A 15,344-nucleotide genomic window follows, 5' to 3' on the forward strand; every position below is an offset into this window, starting at 1 on the left:
TGTGCTGTAGGCCTGGTCTAATTGATCATTATGGTGTGATAAGATAATAATCGGTGTAAATGGATGCCGCAATCGAGTTTCCTCTTCCAACCGTGAAGGTAATACTTCATAGGGCCAGTAGTACAGCAAACCACAGCAGCAATGGCAGCTTTGGTACAGGACTACTGAACCGGCTCCTCTTGTAGATCTTCAATTAGTAAACACATTTTAGTAGGTTCTAAGGATCCTTTCTAAGTGAAATTCCTCAACGTTTTCCTAATATTAGTTTCATCTCTTACATAGTTGTCTTGGTTTTGTACTTACGACCTTCTCAGTTGTGGTCTATGCTTCAAATGAGATGCAAACAAGCAAAAAAAGGACTGAAAATTTCTTTACAGTAATTTAAATGAGCAGGTTTTGTAAGTACTTACGATGTTTCAATGTACTCTGTCTTCTAGATATAGCTGTATAACTTCTGCTTGCCCTTTTATGACAATTGTAAGATAATGTGGATTAAGAAAAAACTTTAAATTGCCACAGGATTTATATTTACTGTCTGGACTGTCTGGACACTTCCAGAATAATTCCTCTTTCAGCTTAAAATCCTGATTTTGTGGGGTAGAATATGGGTTAATTAAAAATATATACTGTTCAAGGCTCCTAATCTTCCAGCCAAGGGCATTATTTAGCCTTACCACAGCTGCAGAAAAGTTGAAACACTTTGACAACATGCAGTGTATCCGGCTATGAGATCCACTTTAACCGTTTTGTGACCCTCTGAAAAAATCACCGCTGTCATACAAAAGCCTTGTACCTCCAATTTTGTTGATTATCTTGTTTTCTTTTTTGATCTTCTTGTTTTTGCATCAGTTGAAGGTTGACAATCTCCTCCATGGATTTTAGAAAAAAAAAATTCTGACCTTTTGGTCTTATGAAACCCTTTTTAAAACATCATAAGCTCAAAAAAAGATTTCCACCCGACAGAGATGTAATGGTGCGGCAAGATGTTCGCAAACCATCCCGTGTGGAAATTTTAAGCATGTGTAATAGATATTATCAGGATGTGCCTTTAGGATAGTCGCACCGTACTGTAGATTTTGTGGATAGACTACATGGCTTTCCATTATCCAGTCTCAGATCTAGGAGACTGGAAACAGGTATGTAGACATCCCATCTAGTTGTCATGGAGACAAGAAGTGGTGGGGTTGCAGAGTGAGAGGGAGCTGTGTGTGTGCGTGCGTGTGTGTGTGTGTGTGTGTTGGTGGGGGTTTTGTTGGGGGTTATTTAGGGGCAGGAAGATTTCTAACCAATCACTGGCCATCTTGCTGTCCTTTCTTCCTTTTTCTCTGTCTGTCTCTCATATGGATGTTTTTCCTGTTTCTACCAAACCCCCTCTTCTCTTGTCTTGTGTCTTTCTCTGTGTTATCTGTCTCCCTCTATCAATGTCTGTCTGTCTGTCTGTCTGTCTGTTTTTTCCTCTTTTTTCCTCCTCCTCCTCTGTCTTCTCTCTCTCTGTCTCTCTCTCTCTCTCTCCTTCTCGCTCTCTCTCTCTCTCTCTTTCTCTCACTTTCTGTCGCTGTCACTGACTCTCGCTGTCTCCACCTTCGCTGAAACCCGACAGGAGCAGCACCCGGTAAAGTTCTTCCTCTCTCCTCCTCCTCCTCCTCTTCCTCCTCCCTGCTCTCCACCACCGGATCAAAATGGCTTCTCTCTCTTTCTTTCTTTGTTCCTCTACTCGTTCGTGCTCATTCTCCGCCGTACCGTTGCCACATCTCTTCTTCTTCTGCCACTCTCTGCCTGGCGGTCTGACTGTGGGCCGCTCTGTGTCCCCCGCTGTTCCCCTTCACCACTGCACCCACATACCCCAGGAACCCTTTGAAACACTGCAGAAGTTTCACCAAAAAAAAAAAAAAAAAGGAAAGAGTAAGGGTTTGATTTGGTTGCACAAGTTCAGAGCAATTAACACGATTCCCCATTTGCTCGTAAAGTTAATAATGCCTGTTTTGCTCAATAAAATTTACCCAAAATTAGCTTTAACTTAAGCGCCGTAGCCCTGATTGGGTCAAATGCAAGACTGGTGACTGCCAAGATAACATCAACACATCTCCAATCAAAACAATAAAAAACATGTATTGAACACACTCATACCTCAATCATGGGACTCCAAAAAATATTATCCTTATCCTTACATTAGTGTGTATGTGTCTGTGTGTGTGTGTGTGTGTGTGAGAGTGTGTGTACAGTTGGTGTTAATTCCTAACACCCATGGCCTTACCGGGCTTTACTCTAATACTCTCAAGCTGTTCCGATGGAGAGACCTCAGTCTACTCAACTTCAACAGAGGAAGGCCTATTGATTATCGATTGAGTCTCTCTCACAAACACACACACACACAGACACACTCATCCACACATAAACACACGCCGCCCAAACCCACACACCCACACTTACACACATACACGTAGAACTGCCAAGGCTCAGACTCAATCAATCAGCCGTGAATTGAATTGTCTTGCGTTTTCTGCCACGGGAACCGAGTTCATAGTTAAAGAGCGAGCCTTGATGTACGACCTCTACTCGGCTCAGGCTTGGCAGGCATCCAGGCCCCTTCTGCCTTGTTTTTTGAAAATGGCCCATCCACTTACAGTAAAGATCAACTCCGCCATTTACTCCCTTGACACCCTAATTTTTCCCCAGCGCTATTGGTTTATGGGCGTACAAATCAACAGCCGACCGCTCCATTAGGGGCATTGGGGAGGAAACGAGCGTAAAAAACACACAAGCCAAGAGGTTTGGCCTTAAATCGGTTCCTCCGGTCGCTCTCATGACTCGTTCGACGTCATTAGTGGAACGTGTTTGTTTGTGTTCTGCCATGCGATGTCACATCCTGGCATCACATGTCTCCAGAGTCTCGCATAGCCTCCATCTCTTGCCCCTCTAAACCCCTCCTTAATTAAGGCTGCGGTCCTGACGAGCACAAAAAAAAAAAAAAAAAAAAAAACATATGTCCATTTCATCTCGATTCAAATATAAGGAAGCTATGTGAAACGCATATCAGAGTCAGTCCATTTAGTGTTTCCAAATCGAGGATTATATCGACATAATCCTAGCCATGTAATACTAAAAGCCCACACTTCATGTATCCATATCTAAAACCCCCATTCCTCCTGAAGAACCAAACAGCGTCACTGAAAAAGAAAGAAAGAGGTTTGGCTGGGCATTCTGCCGGGAGATGCCTGTCAATATGCAATGAGTGAATGTCTCGTGTATGAATATGATGAATATGATGATAATGACAGTAATGATGATAATGCTGCTTCTTGATGTCCATGAAACCGATCAGGCAACTGATCTCCTATCCTCCCACTGGTTTCATGTGTGACGCGCACTTAAAGTTTCTTTTTTCTGCAGAAGAAGAGACTGTAAGAGCTTTGATTGTCCACACTGAGTTGTGTACACGACTACTTCAAGTGTCATATCATGTATTGACTTCACCTAGATTGCCACTGTAGATGTTGTTTTGTTTGAGATCATCCGACTTAAAGGACATACCCGCCACCTTTGAGATATGTTTAATGCTAATATGAAGAGGGTGTGGTAAGGGCCCTTTTTTTTAAGTTTTACTGCCCAATCTCCTCACCTACCTCCTAACACCATTGTTATGCCTCGGCCAAACTCTAGGGGGAGCAGCAAGGGCAAAGACATTAGCACAATCAAGTCCCTTCGTGTGCTGAGGGTGCTGCGTCCTCTCAAGACGATTAAACGACTCCCCAAATTAAAGGTATGTCGCCTTGTGTGAGTGTCCTTGGCTGTTTGTTTTATTTGTGTGCTTATGGGTTAGCAGGATATAAATGTACTGAGTCACACCCATGACTCAAACAACTGTAATAAAAAAGGTAATTTAAGAAATGAATAAGAAGTTGTCCCTTGGATATGATCGTTCAGCATCACAGGAAATATTGTCAAGGTACAAACCTAATTTTGGATACATGTAGTCTGGCGCTGTGTAACGTTGAGGTTTTTTGTGCTTTCACACTGGAGAAGATCATGAGCTTTAACAGCTAAAATGTAAATGTCTCTTGTCCTGCCCTCCAGGCCGTGTTTGACTGTGTGGTCAACTCGCTGAAGAACGTGCTGAACATCTTGATTGTCTACATGCTCTTCATGTTCATCTTCGCTGTCGTGGCAGTGCAGCTTTTCAAGGGACGCTTCTTCTATTGCACAGATGAATCCAAAGAGTTCGCACACGATTGCAGGTAGGTTCAGAAACACAAAATGCACACCAAAGCGCACGCTCGCCTGACATTAAGAGAAAATGCAGAGCTAACGAAGTATGGCAAGCATTTCTGCCAATGCAAACAGGACTTGGGATCTTTTTTTTTTTTTTGTCCAGCTGGTGACATTTCAGTTCAAGAAATACTTTTCATTCAGTACCAAGAGTGTTTTTAATTTAGTACTGGAAGTACTTTAGATTCAGTTCCGCAAGTGTGTTTCATTCAGTGCCATGAGTGGTTTTCATTCAGTACTGTAAGTGTTTTTCATTCAGTGCTACTCAGTACTTTTATTCAGTAATAATTGCTTTTCATACAGAGGAACTGAAACAAGTGCATCTGAAATCAAACTAAGAGAAGGAGATAGGAGTGTGGCCTAGTGCTTAGAAAGACTGGAAGAAGAGAGTCTCAGTTTGGATCCCTGCAATGAGACAAATGTACCTCCTACCTGCTACAATGTGATCAATCCTGGAGCTTCGGTGATCACATCAGTACCACAAGCACTTTACATGTGCTGTGCCTGTCTTTGAGTTCTTGTGTCTGTACGTTGTTGTAAATTTTACAAGCCCATCAGCCTGAATGTTACGCTTTTTTTAGATAAAAAATTTAGAGCACTTGTTCCCTTGACCCTCTGCATTAGTCATGCTGATGCTGCCATCTAGAGGGCATTCTGGGAATTTTCATTCCGTTGTATTGTGAGTTTGCTGGGAGCTGCATTCCCTCAACAAGGCTGGATTGTGAAGAGTCCAGAGAATCTGATGTCCTCAAATAATCAGTCATTGATAAGGAAATGAAGGATTTTAGGACCTGACTAAAGTGTTTCTCTGCTCCTCTGCATGCTGAGGTATGCAGCCCTGATTAGAAATAATTGAGTATGGAAAACAGCTAGATTGACGAAAGATTTCGGGTTGCAAGCTGTTACAGACAGCAGGTTCAAAGATTTCTCTGCAGGGTGTCTGGGATCACCTTTCGATGAAAGGTTGAGGAGCTCGCTAATCCAAGAGGAACTCCGAGTCAGGATTCCACTCCTGGAGAAATTAGAGGAGTTAGTTGAGGTGGTTTTTGCAACTCCACATTTGAAGGTATGTCAGGCATGGCTGACTGCTGGAGGATGAAGGGCAGACCAAGGACACCTTGGAAGCGACTACATCTCCAGGCTGGGAAGGAGAAGGTGGATGAAGTTGGTTGGAAAGTCATTTGCAGCCAGTTGCCGAATCCCAATCTCCTAATTTCCCTAGAATTGTAGACTTCTAGACTTTGAGGCACTTGCGAGGCACATAGAAGGACGTTTCCTATTTGAAAACCCAACGAGTCCATGATGGCTTCCCTGTGGACACTTTGAGGAAGCACTTTTCGAGAGTCTGTTACTTTGGGAACCTTTATAGAGAGACTTATTTCAGCTTACTGCATTACTGATACAGTGCCATAAAGTGTGCAAAAGAAACTGTAAACAACATCACACACAAACACACAAAAAAAGATTAGAGTTGGTGTAAGTTATCGCACATTATAATAATTAGCTACGATTTCACACACATAAACGCATTAAATGCTTCAGGCAATGTTAGACTGGGTAGAGTAAAGTTTGTGAGTCTGGAGTCTGGACATTAGAGTTCAACTGAAGTAGCGGTCCCTATCACAGCATCCGTGACCACAGTGCTGAATTGCAGGAACCCATTCAAATACCTCAGAAATTTCACGAAAAAGAAGAAAAAGAAGAACGTATTGATTTGGTGGCACAGATTGAGAGGAATTAACATGATTCTCGTGCACATAAAGTAAATAATGACTGTTTTTTCCCAATAAAATGACTATAAATAAAGTTACAATATCTTACAAGAACATGCAAAGAAACAAGTTCCTTATTACAGTCTGCAGGATGTTTGAGAACTTTATTTGCTATGAATGAATGAATGAATGAATGAATGACCTTTTTACTGAATTATAAAATTTTTTTTCTTATGTTCTTATATTTTATTGTTCACTTTGTTTTCACTGAGTTTTCAAAACCGTTTGCTTCCTCAGGGGCGAGTACTTGGTGTATGAAGACGATAATGTTAAAGCTCAGAAGCGGGAGTGGAAGAAGTACGATTTCCACTACGACAATGTGGCTTGGGCCCTGCTCACCCTCTTCACAGTATCCACTGGAGAGGGGTGGCCTGAGTGAGTGGAACATGCACACACACACACACACACACACACACACACACACACACACACACACACACACACACACATACACATACACACACACAGTAATTGTGAAATGCTGGCATAGCAGCAGCTTTGAAAAATGTTTGAACCACCCCTGTAACCCTCGGAAAATGGACAAAATGTAAATTTAAAATGCCAAAGTGCAGCAATATTATTCTGGAAATCATCAAGACCAACAATCGTAACTAATGCACAATAATCAGGATTATCATTTCAGTCATAACTAGGCAGCCCAGTTACTCCTCAAAGAAAACATTTTGCCCCATCAATCATCTATTTAAAAAAAAGAAATTAACTACTTTACCAGTCCAGGAATTGATTTACATTTTCTGGCATTAGCTCCAATGTCTTCAGTTATTTGATATTTCAAAAATACTTATATAATCATTTAAAAAATGCTTTCAATATCAGAATATAGAATTTGATTTTGATTTTTTAAGTTTTTATGACGTTAGCTCATACACATGAAATTATTTGATATTCAGCTAAAAGGGGGATATGTTCTACATCAGTGATACATAGAACATCAGTACAAATTAAAGCATATTTATACACTGGAGACCCAAAATCTCCTTCAATAGATAATGCACCCTTTTAAATTTGGACTCATATTGTATATTTTCAGAGTATATAACCACCTGTCCTCCTCTCTCTCCCTCCTCCCAGTGTGTTAAAGCATTCAGTGGACTCCACCTACGAGAACCAGGGCCCGAGCCCAGGGTACCGGATGGAAATGTCCATCTTTTACGTGGTGTACTTCGTTGTCTTCCCCTTCTTCTTCGTAAACATTTTCGTGGCTCTGATCATCATCACCTTCCAGGAACAGGGAGATAAGATGATGGAGGACTACAGCTTGGAAAAGAATGAGGTGGGGAGGGATGAGAGCAAGGATTACAGCTAATGCTGATTTCTAAATGACTTGTGTTTTTTTACCTGTCAGGTTTAGTGAGAAGAGTCTGAACAGACAAAAACGATCAGCTACATTTCAAGAGAGCAGATAAAACACTTCTGCAGGTCCCCAAAAAGTCTGAAAAAGTCTTAAAATAAATCATTAATATGTAAGACTTTAATTAAAACATATTAAAAAATTTTAAAACCAGTTATAATATGACATTTTCAACATGAAATAACAGGTATCTTTGTGTTTTATCTTAATATGAAGCAGAGTTTGACAAAAGGCATCCTCGCTGCTTCACTAAACACAACAAGACTTTGTCCCCTGATTTCCCATTGATTTTCCATTGATTTTCCATTGATTTCCTGATATCCTTTTCTCTTATGCAGATAATTTATCATTCCAATGCCTTCCTTAGCTGTGTTTCTCTTTTATTTGTACACTCTGTAGTGGGTTTGTAGTGGTTTTAAGTGAAATATCCATGTAGCCCTAGCGGTAAAGGCTTAAATTTGGCTTTCTGAGACATATTAAATCATGTTCTTTTTTTCTAATGTGCTGTTCTTGTTATATTCTCTCTCTCTCTCTCTCTGTGTTCCCTTCTCTCCTCCAGAGAGCTTGTATAGATTTTGCCATCAATGCGAGACCTCTGACCCGCCACATGCCTCAAAACAAACTGAGCTTCCAGTATCGCATGTGGCAGTTTGTGGTGTCGCCGCCGTTTGAGTACAGCATCATGGCTCTCATTGCACTCAACACCATCGTCCTCATGATGAAGGTACCGGTCCTGCTGTCTTTAAAAGTTTAAAACCAATCGCTGAGCCCTCAGTTACACGTCACTGATGCATGGAAAACAAAAAAACAAAACGAGAGCCACACCATCAGTGAACACACATCGTTCAGGTTGCTCAGATGTGGGTTTTTTTTTGTTTTGTTTTGTTTTGTTTTTTCTCCAAATAAAAGAATCTGCTACCACGGTAATGAGCCGTTGCAAATTTGAATTTCATACTGCTGTATATACTGCTAAGCAATATTCTGCTTAGCTTTATATCAACATGTTTGAGCCATAGGACACATATTTTACTGAAAGACATGGAATAACTGTAACAAGATCATAGACTTTTGATGCTTTTGTTAATAGTTAACATTTACAAGACACATGTCTTATGGCTGCATTGCATTATGGTCTATGGTCTATGGCAGGGGTTTTGAAATTTTTCATGTTGTGGATCCCCAACTTTCAACACACCACAGACCCCTATTTGAAGTCATTAGAGTCATTAGAACTCATTTGAAATGAGCAAAGTAAAAAAAAATAGCCATTTCCAACAAAATGTCAAAGTCAAGAAAGCAATATTTATATTTTTTAAATTATATGTCTAAAGGTCAGATGAGTATTACTGGATCAGATGTTTTGTGTTTAAATGCTGGTCAAAAACTATTCCTCATGTTGCTGAGGACCCCCTGGGAGACCCTGATAGACCCCTGGTGGCCCCCAGATCCCACTTTGAGAACCACTGGTCTATGGTTTCTTCCTCTTGTGCGATTCTTGAAGGAGGTCCTCGCTCGCTGATCCTCAGGGGCTGACACCGAGCCCTGTTTAGCCTCTTATCTGCCAAATCCTTTGCTAGGGTAGAAGACCTGCATTTGACTTATGAACCACTGTGCCAAAAAAAAAAAAGAAAGAAAGAAAAAAAGAAAAGGTCAGCTCCAAACCGAGATTTTTGGCAGTATGATGAGAAACAAGTCAGGCAGTTAGCTACTAAATCAAGCACTGTTCTTCTTTCTTGTTTGTTTGTGTGTGTGTGTGTGTGTGTGTCTAGTTTGATGGAGCATCAGAAACCTACTATGACGTCTTGAAGAACCTCAACATCGTCTTCACCACCTTCTTCTTCATGGAATCCGTGCTCAAGATCATCGCCTTTAGCCCTCTGGTAAGACTGCAAAAAGGCACACATGCAGAGCTCACACACACACACACACGCTCACTCACATTCACACATAAACACAAACACATCCACACACACATCCACTCACACGCACAAACTCCTATCTAGGTTGACCCAGTCTATATGCTTCAGTGTTTCATCCTATTATTCATTTATAAAGCAGGTTATTTTGGTAGACAGATCTAGAGCATGTTCTTCCTGTCCCTGAAAAACCCAGAGCGCACCGTGTCGCGCGGCAGTCACGCTATCAGCCTCCTTCCATCCTGTCTCCACGGTAACAACACCACCATTGGCCAGGGGTGGGGCCCTTCCCGCCCCGCGTCCTCGGCTCTGGAAGCGTACGATTGGTCACCTTCATGGCTCCCTGTGCTCTCATTGGGCTAACTCGTCCTCTTCTCCCGCTTGTCTCTCTTGTTCCCAACAGAATTACTTCAGAGACGCTTGGAACATTTTTGATTTTGTCTCCGTCCTGGGAAGCATCACTGACATTTTAGTGACAGAGCTGGGGGTAAGTGCCGTCAAGCATCGGGGCGGGGGAAACATGACACTGGGGCTGTTGGTTGATGCTGAACATGAGTTGGGGATTTGCTGCGTGAAACTGGCTTCAGTCGACCCGCAGGAGAAATCAGTCGGGGTTGTGACTCTGACTCTGATTGATCAAAAGCGCAATTTTCAAGTTTTAGTTTTCTTCCGTTTTTAATTAATCCAGCCGTGGTGGTTCACGTCATCAGACCCAGTTCCAGACCTAAAGACCTCACTGTTTTCCTACTGGAACAATGACAAGAATAAATATGCACTGCAAAAAGTCAAAATCTTACCAAGATTATTTGTCTTATTTCAAGTAAAAATGTCTTATTTCTAGTCAAAATATCTCATTACAGTTAAAAGCTCAGAAATAACTTGTTTTTAGACAATTTTCACTTGTTTCAAGTGAAAATTTACTTGAAACAAGAAACAAATTCTGCCAATGGAACAAGCAAATTTTTACTAGTGACACAAGTGAACAAGTAAAAATTTGCTTGTTCCATTGGCAGAATTTGTTTCTTGTTTCAAGCAAATTTTAACTTGTTTCAAGTAAATTTTCACTGTGGCATTAAACACTGCCTACTCACCAATGCCTTATAAACAAGCAGAGTACCAAAGTTTGCCACATAATGGTGATTTCTTGTATTTTCACAATTTAAAAACCATTAGCTGGATTACACCACAAAAAAACTTTCAACTTCCCTGAAAAGATGATTTAGACTGATTTTTCCTACGCTGAAACCAGTTACCAATCATGCCTTATAGACACACACGGTGAGGCGGGTCCGAGAGGGAAAAACTCGACAGGTTATTATTAAGCTGACAACTTCATATCCCACACAGTTGTCAACTGAATATGCTCCCATCCCAACAACTCATTTGGAAATCCTTTGTTAACCCGCACTAAGCATATGTTTCATTTTTTTGATTCCTTGTCACAGTGTCAAATCTATTGACTTTTTCATATCTGGCTGCCTCCTTTGTCAGCAGACTGTAAATGGTACAAAATGTTAAATATCTAATGCTGACAGCCATAAAGCGAGACGAGTGATTGCTGTGGTTACCACTTAATTATATCGTGCGAGTACCCGGATGGACCGTGTGAATCTATACGTTGTGTGTCTCACTCTGTGATACAGAATATGAGGAGTTTCATTTCAAAACGCACTTTTTAAAACGGATTTGATGTCTTGTTGTGCATTATTAAAACAAAACGATGACGACAGCATCTTTTACAAGAGCTGAGGTGACGATGAGCTGTAATTTCTTTGTAATATTCAGTAGTGAGTTTTGCTTTCACACAAGCAATCGTCGTGTCAGATTGCATTTTTCAGATCACACACATTCAGTTTTGAAGTGAAACCTGTCATATGAAATAATGCCCTGTTGTGTGTGTCCTTGCCTGTTAATGCACTTGTGTGTGTTGTGTGTGTCTGTACATCTATGTCTTTTATACAGTACATGTTTGCTTATTATGATGTAAGATTCATATTAGTGATGACTTCAGCCCTTCCCTGTGGTCCAGCTATATTTACTTGCCAAAGACAACATAGAAACGTGGATTTGTCAATAAGGATCAAATTATGAATCTTAATGCATCGCTTGGCCATTTGTTAAAATTTCATCCCTCGGATACGAAGATTATTGTTGGTTGATATGATTTGGTGCATTAATGGACAGATCTTGGGGCTATTTTAATTTTTTTGGCTTCCTGAATTCAAATCAATTAAGTAACAGCAAAATTAATAATTCCGCATTTTGCTGTGGGTTCCCTCTGGAGTCTTTCAAGTATCAAACCTTGGTAATCACTGTGCTAACTAATGCTAAATGCTGTGATAATGCTTAAAAAAAGAGCTGCGAAGTGGGCGGGGCTGTATTGGGCCGAGTTCCAGCAGTAAAAATCAAATTCATTTTCCAAAATTCGGTGTCATATGACAGCCTCTAGGAGCATTTCCAACATGTTTCAATCATGAGTTTCACTTGAAAAAGTCAAAGGTACAAGACTGTGTATATATTAGGTGGTTGGGGTTGTTGATGAACATCTGTGCACATTTAGCTTTAGGAGAAAGGTCGACCCGGTGCACTTGCTTCAAGAAACAGCCACGGTTCAACATCTGCTGCCCGCACCGGTGAAATTGAGCCTTTTAGCTTTGAGCACAGTAACTAATTGGCTAATAGTTAGATCGTTAAATGCTGTCAGCCTGCAAACCCAGTTAACTGATATATCTTTTAAAATTACGACCTTTCCGTATTACTGCATGCAAACTGACTAAGATTTGAATGGCAGTCATTTTGCAGCGGTAACTGTACTGGTTAGCACCATTTGACATACAGAACCAACAGAAAAACTTGATTTCCCAGAGTCTGAGATATTTAGAATTGATAATAATATATACCGAAATGTAATCTTGTAGAATTGCTTCTTTATGGCTCCTTTGGCAGAGTTGAGTAATGTTGCAGTTATTGTTTAAAGTAAAATTTCCCAATTTGGTAAAAACAACAGGGTAAATACTTACTGGAACCTGCAGCTCCACCCACTTTGAAAACCTGGTGCAAAAACAAAAACAGCACATATCTGATGACGACTTCAGCAATCATCAGGGAAGGGCTGAACCTTTCTAGAAGTTCTCCAACTGTTGTTGCTGTTGTTGACTTGAAGTTGTGTATTTTGGCAGCCTTTTAACGACGCCCATAATGATTCCGTCTTCCTCTTCTATCTCTTTACATGCTTTCTTTAAAAACCTCTCTACTTTGTTGGCGCCCTACGCCCCTCCCCCTTTACTCCTCCTCTGATAATATCCATCCAATCAAAATGCACTATGAAATCCTCCATCGTGTTCTCCATCCGTGATGCGCCATGATGTGTGGTGGTGGTGCTGTGATGATGATGATGATGATGATGCTGCTGCTGATAATGATGATGATGATGCTGATGATGATGATGATGGTGGTGATGATGGTGATGGTGGTGGTGGTGGTGGTGGTGGTGGTGTGCGATTCGCCCCATGCCTCTGCCCCAACAACAATAAACTCACGACCGCCCCTCCCCTCCAAAATGTCTCTCACCCACTCACACTGTACTGCAAATTAAAAAAAAAATTCCTTCCTCCCCATTCATCTTTCTACATCTTCGCATATGTAGAATCCGGTTGGTTTGTAATTTATCTCTCAAAGCTTTCTGCTGCATCCTCATTGGTCATGTGTACTCCCCACCCCATTCCTTACCCCGCCCCACCCCACCCCAATCCCAAGACCAGCCTCAACCCTTGACCCCACCCTTGATCCCGCTGCATGTGCTTCCTGGATGATGACCTTTGAACTCATTTTGGACCTGATGACTGAGAGGGGCTTATTTACGGCTACTGTTGCTACGACACCTTCAGTACAAACACACTCACAAAATGCGCAGTTGACACGAGTATTGTCATGATACCTCAATTTTCAAGTGCTAGAGTTTGACTTTGAGCTGACCCGACCTTGGCCAAGAAAATTTTGTCCAAACGCCACTTATCCCGCCAAACAGAACAAAGTGTTGAATCCTATCCGACCAAAGTTTGAGAAAATTCTGCCGGAACCCAACTAACACCAATCAGAGCCTCAATAAAACCCATCATTTACACGTTGGATATGTACCTCAAGGCTACTGGTTAACCATAGTTATGGTTACATAATGCCAGGTTTGACAAATTCTTTCTTCAATCCATGACTTAAGACAAACAGTTTGAGTCCTGTTGAACGTTGCCTGCCCTGCATCGTTTTGGCTCGGTTCAGTTGATTTCTTTGACATTTACCTGTGTAGGTAAGTAAATTTACACAGCACAGATGTTAGATATTAAAATGAGTTGGAAAGTATAAAACTTTAGACCTGAGGCTAAAAATCCAACCTGACCGAGAGCCATGCTTGAAGTGTCTGTCCTGTCCGAACCTGGCCCAACCCGATCGGACAGGAACAGTTTCTGCTAGAGATAAAGAGCTAAAATTTTGATACAACCACAATAAACTTCTTGTCATCTTCCTCTTCTTAATCATCATCTTCTTCTTCTTCTTCGTCTTCTCCTTCTCCTTCTTCTTCTTCTTTGACGTCTTCTTAGCACGTATTTGCCTTCTGAAGTCAATGCTAAAAGGGAACTTCACTCTGCAGAGCACACTGAGTGAAATTACTGAATATTCTTAACTATTCAAATTTTGGTTATCATGACAACACTACCAAACTGTTAAAATTGCCAGCACTTGGCTGGTGGCTGGTGTTCATTTCCCACCTTGCCTTCACACATCAAACACATGCAAAATGAGAAATTCTGACACTCCAAATCTGTGAATGTTTGAGTCAGATGTTTTGATGTGTTCGGCCAGTCCGGCCCCCGCTGGTCTGCATGCAGGCTGTTAGTTTCCTCGGAAAGGATGCTGCCATGCCATGCCATGCCAAGCCAAGCCAAGCCAAGCCATGCTACTGCCTGCACTGAGTCTGCTTGCTGGTCTGTCCCTCCTACCCCTCCTCGTCCTTGCCCCCTTCCTCCTCCTCATCCTCCTCTCCTCTGCCTTGCCTGTCAACCACAGAGCGTCAGAGCCTCCACAGGGAGCTTGGCTATGGGCTGAATTTGTGGCACCAGCACTGTAAAGGTTGAAAAAGCTAAATTGTCTAAGGTTCAGCAATATGGAAGCAGTTTTGTAAGTGTTTACCAGGCTGGATTCCACCCCACAGTGTCACTAATTTTCATTTTCAACTGGACTATTAGGCAGCTGGACTTTCTGTGTAATCATGAAGACGTTTTTAGCCATTCATCCGAGAAGCTTTGTCAATTCTGAGGAAGTTCCTGAGCGCTTAAGCTTGTCAGATGACTGGCGAAAAGTCTTTCAAATCATGCAGAAAGTCCACCTACCTTTGACTTAGTACTGCTAAATGTAATACTTAGTTTACAGCATGAAGAAAAAAAAACCTTTTACTTCTGTGAGTGGTCAGGGATGGACATGAGGACTGAGAAGGAGCAAATATGAACGAAAACGAATCTCAGCATTTTGTGGGTCTGGATCCAGGCCGTGGTCCTGCTGCCATATGTTCAACAAGCGTCGACATGCGTTGCCTCCTGCTCAGACATCATGAAAAGCCAATTTTCGACAGGGCATTTTTTGAAAAGAAAGCTTGCCTCAAAACCTAGACGTGTCAAATGCTGGGTGCCTCAAACGACCTTAAGGCCACGTCCACATGCTGATAATTGTTTTCAAAATTAAAGTTTTTATTGTTTTCTCCCCCAATTTGGGCTCCTCTCCACACAAAAACATGCAACTTTTGCTAAATGCTCTCCAGAGTGGAATAAAAGAAGTGACAATGGTACAATTTGATGACAGTCACTGCTTTTCTTGACATGGTCAGAGCGGAGATGTTAGAAAGAAAAGCAGAAAGAAAGCAGCGACTTTTTCTGATATTGTTTTTTTTTTGTTTTTTTTTACTATTTACAATAATGCATATTCATTTATGCACTTAATGCTGCTTTATGTGGCCAGACTTGGAGACCA

At 41.4% G+C, this 15,344-nt stretch overlaps 1 protein-coding gene across 1 annotated transcript in view; it reads left to right on the forward strand.

Annotated features, from left to right (window-relative positions):
- Positions 1 to 15,344, forward strand: part of cacna1ab (calcium channel, voltage-dependent, P/Q type, alpha 1A subunit, b) — a 124,281-nt gene that overhangs the window by 58,421 nt on the left and 50,516 nt on the right. Inside the window, 7 exon segments of the mRNA XM_030050031.1 lie at positions 3,661 to 3,760; positions 4,075 to 4,235; positions 6,276 to 6,413; positions 7,131 to 7,332; positions 7,970 to 8,134; positions 9,180 to 9,290; positions 9,730 to 9,813. Of these exon segments, the coding sequence (XP_029905891.1) occupies positions 3,661 to 3,760; positions 4,075 to 4,235; positions 6,276 to 6,413; positions 7,131 to 7,332; positions 7,970 to 8,134; positions 9,180 to 9,290; positions 9,730 to 9,813 (961 nt within the window).

The sequence above is a fragment of the Myripristis murdjan genome, chromosome 1 (assembly GCF_902150065.1).
Source record: "Myripristis murdjan chromosome 1, fMyrMur1.1, whole genome shotgun sequence".
Lineage (NCBI taxonomy): Eukaryota > Metazoa > Chordata > Actinopteri > Holocentriformes > Holocentridae > Myripristis > Myripristis murdjan.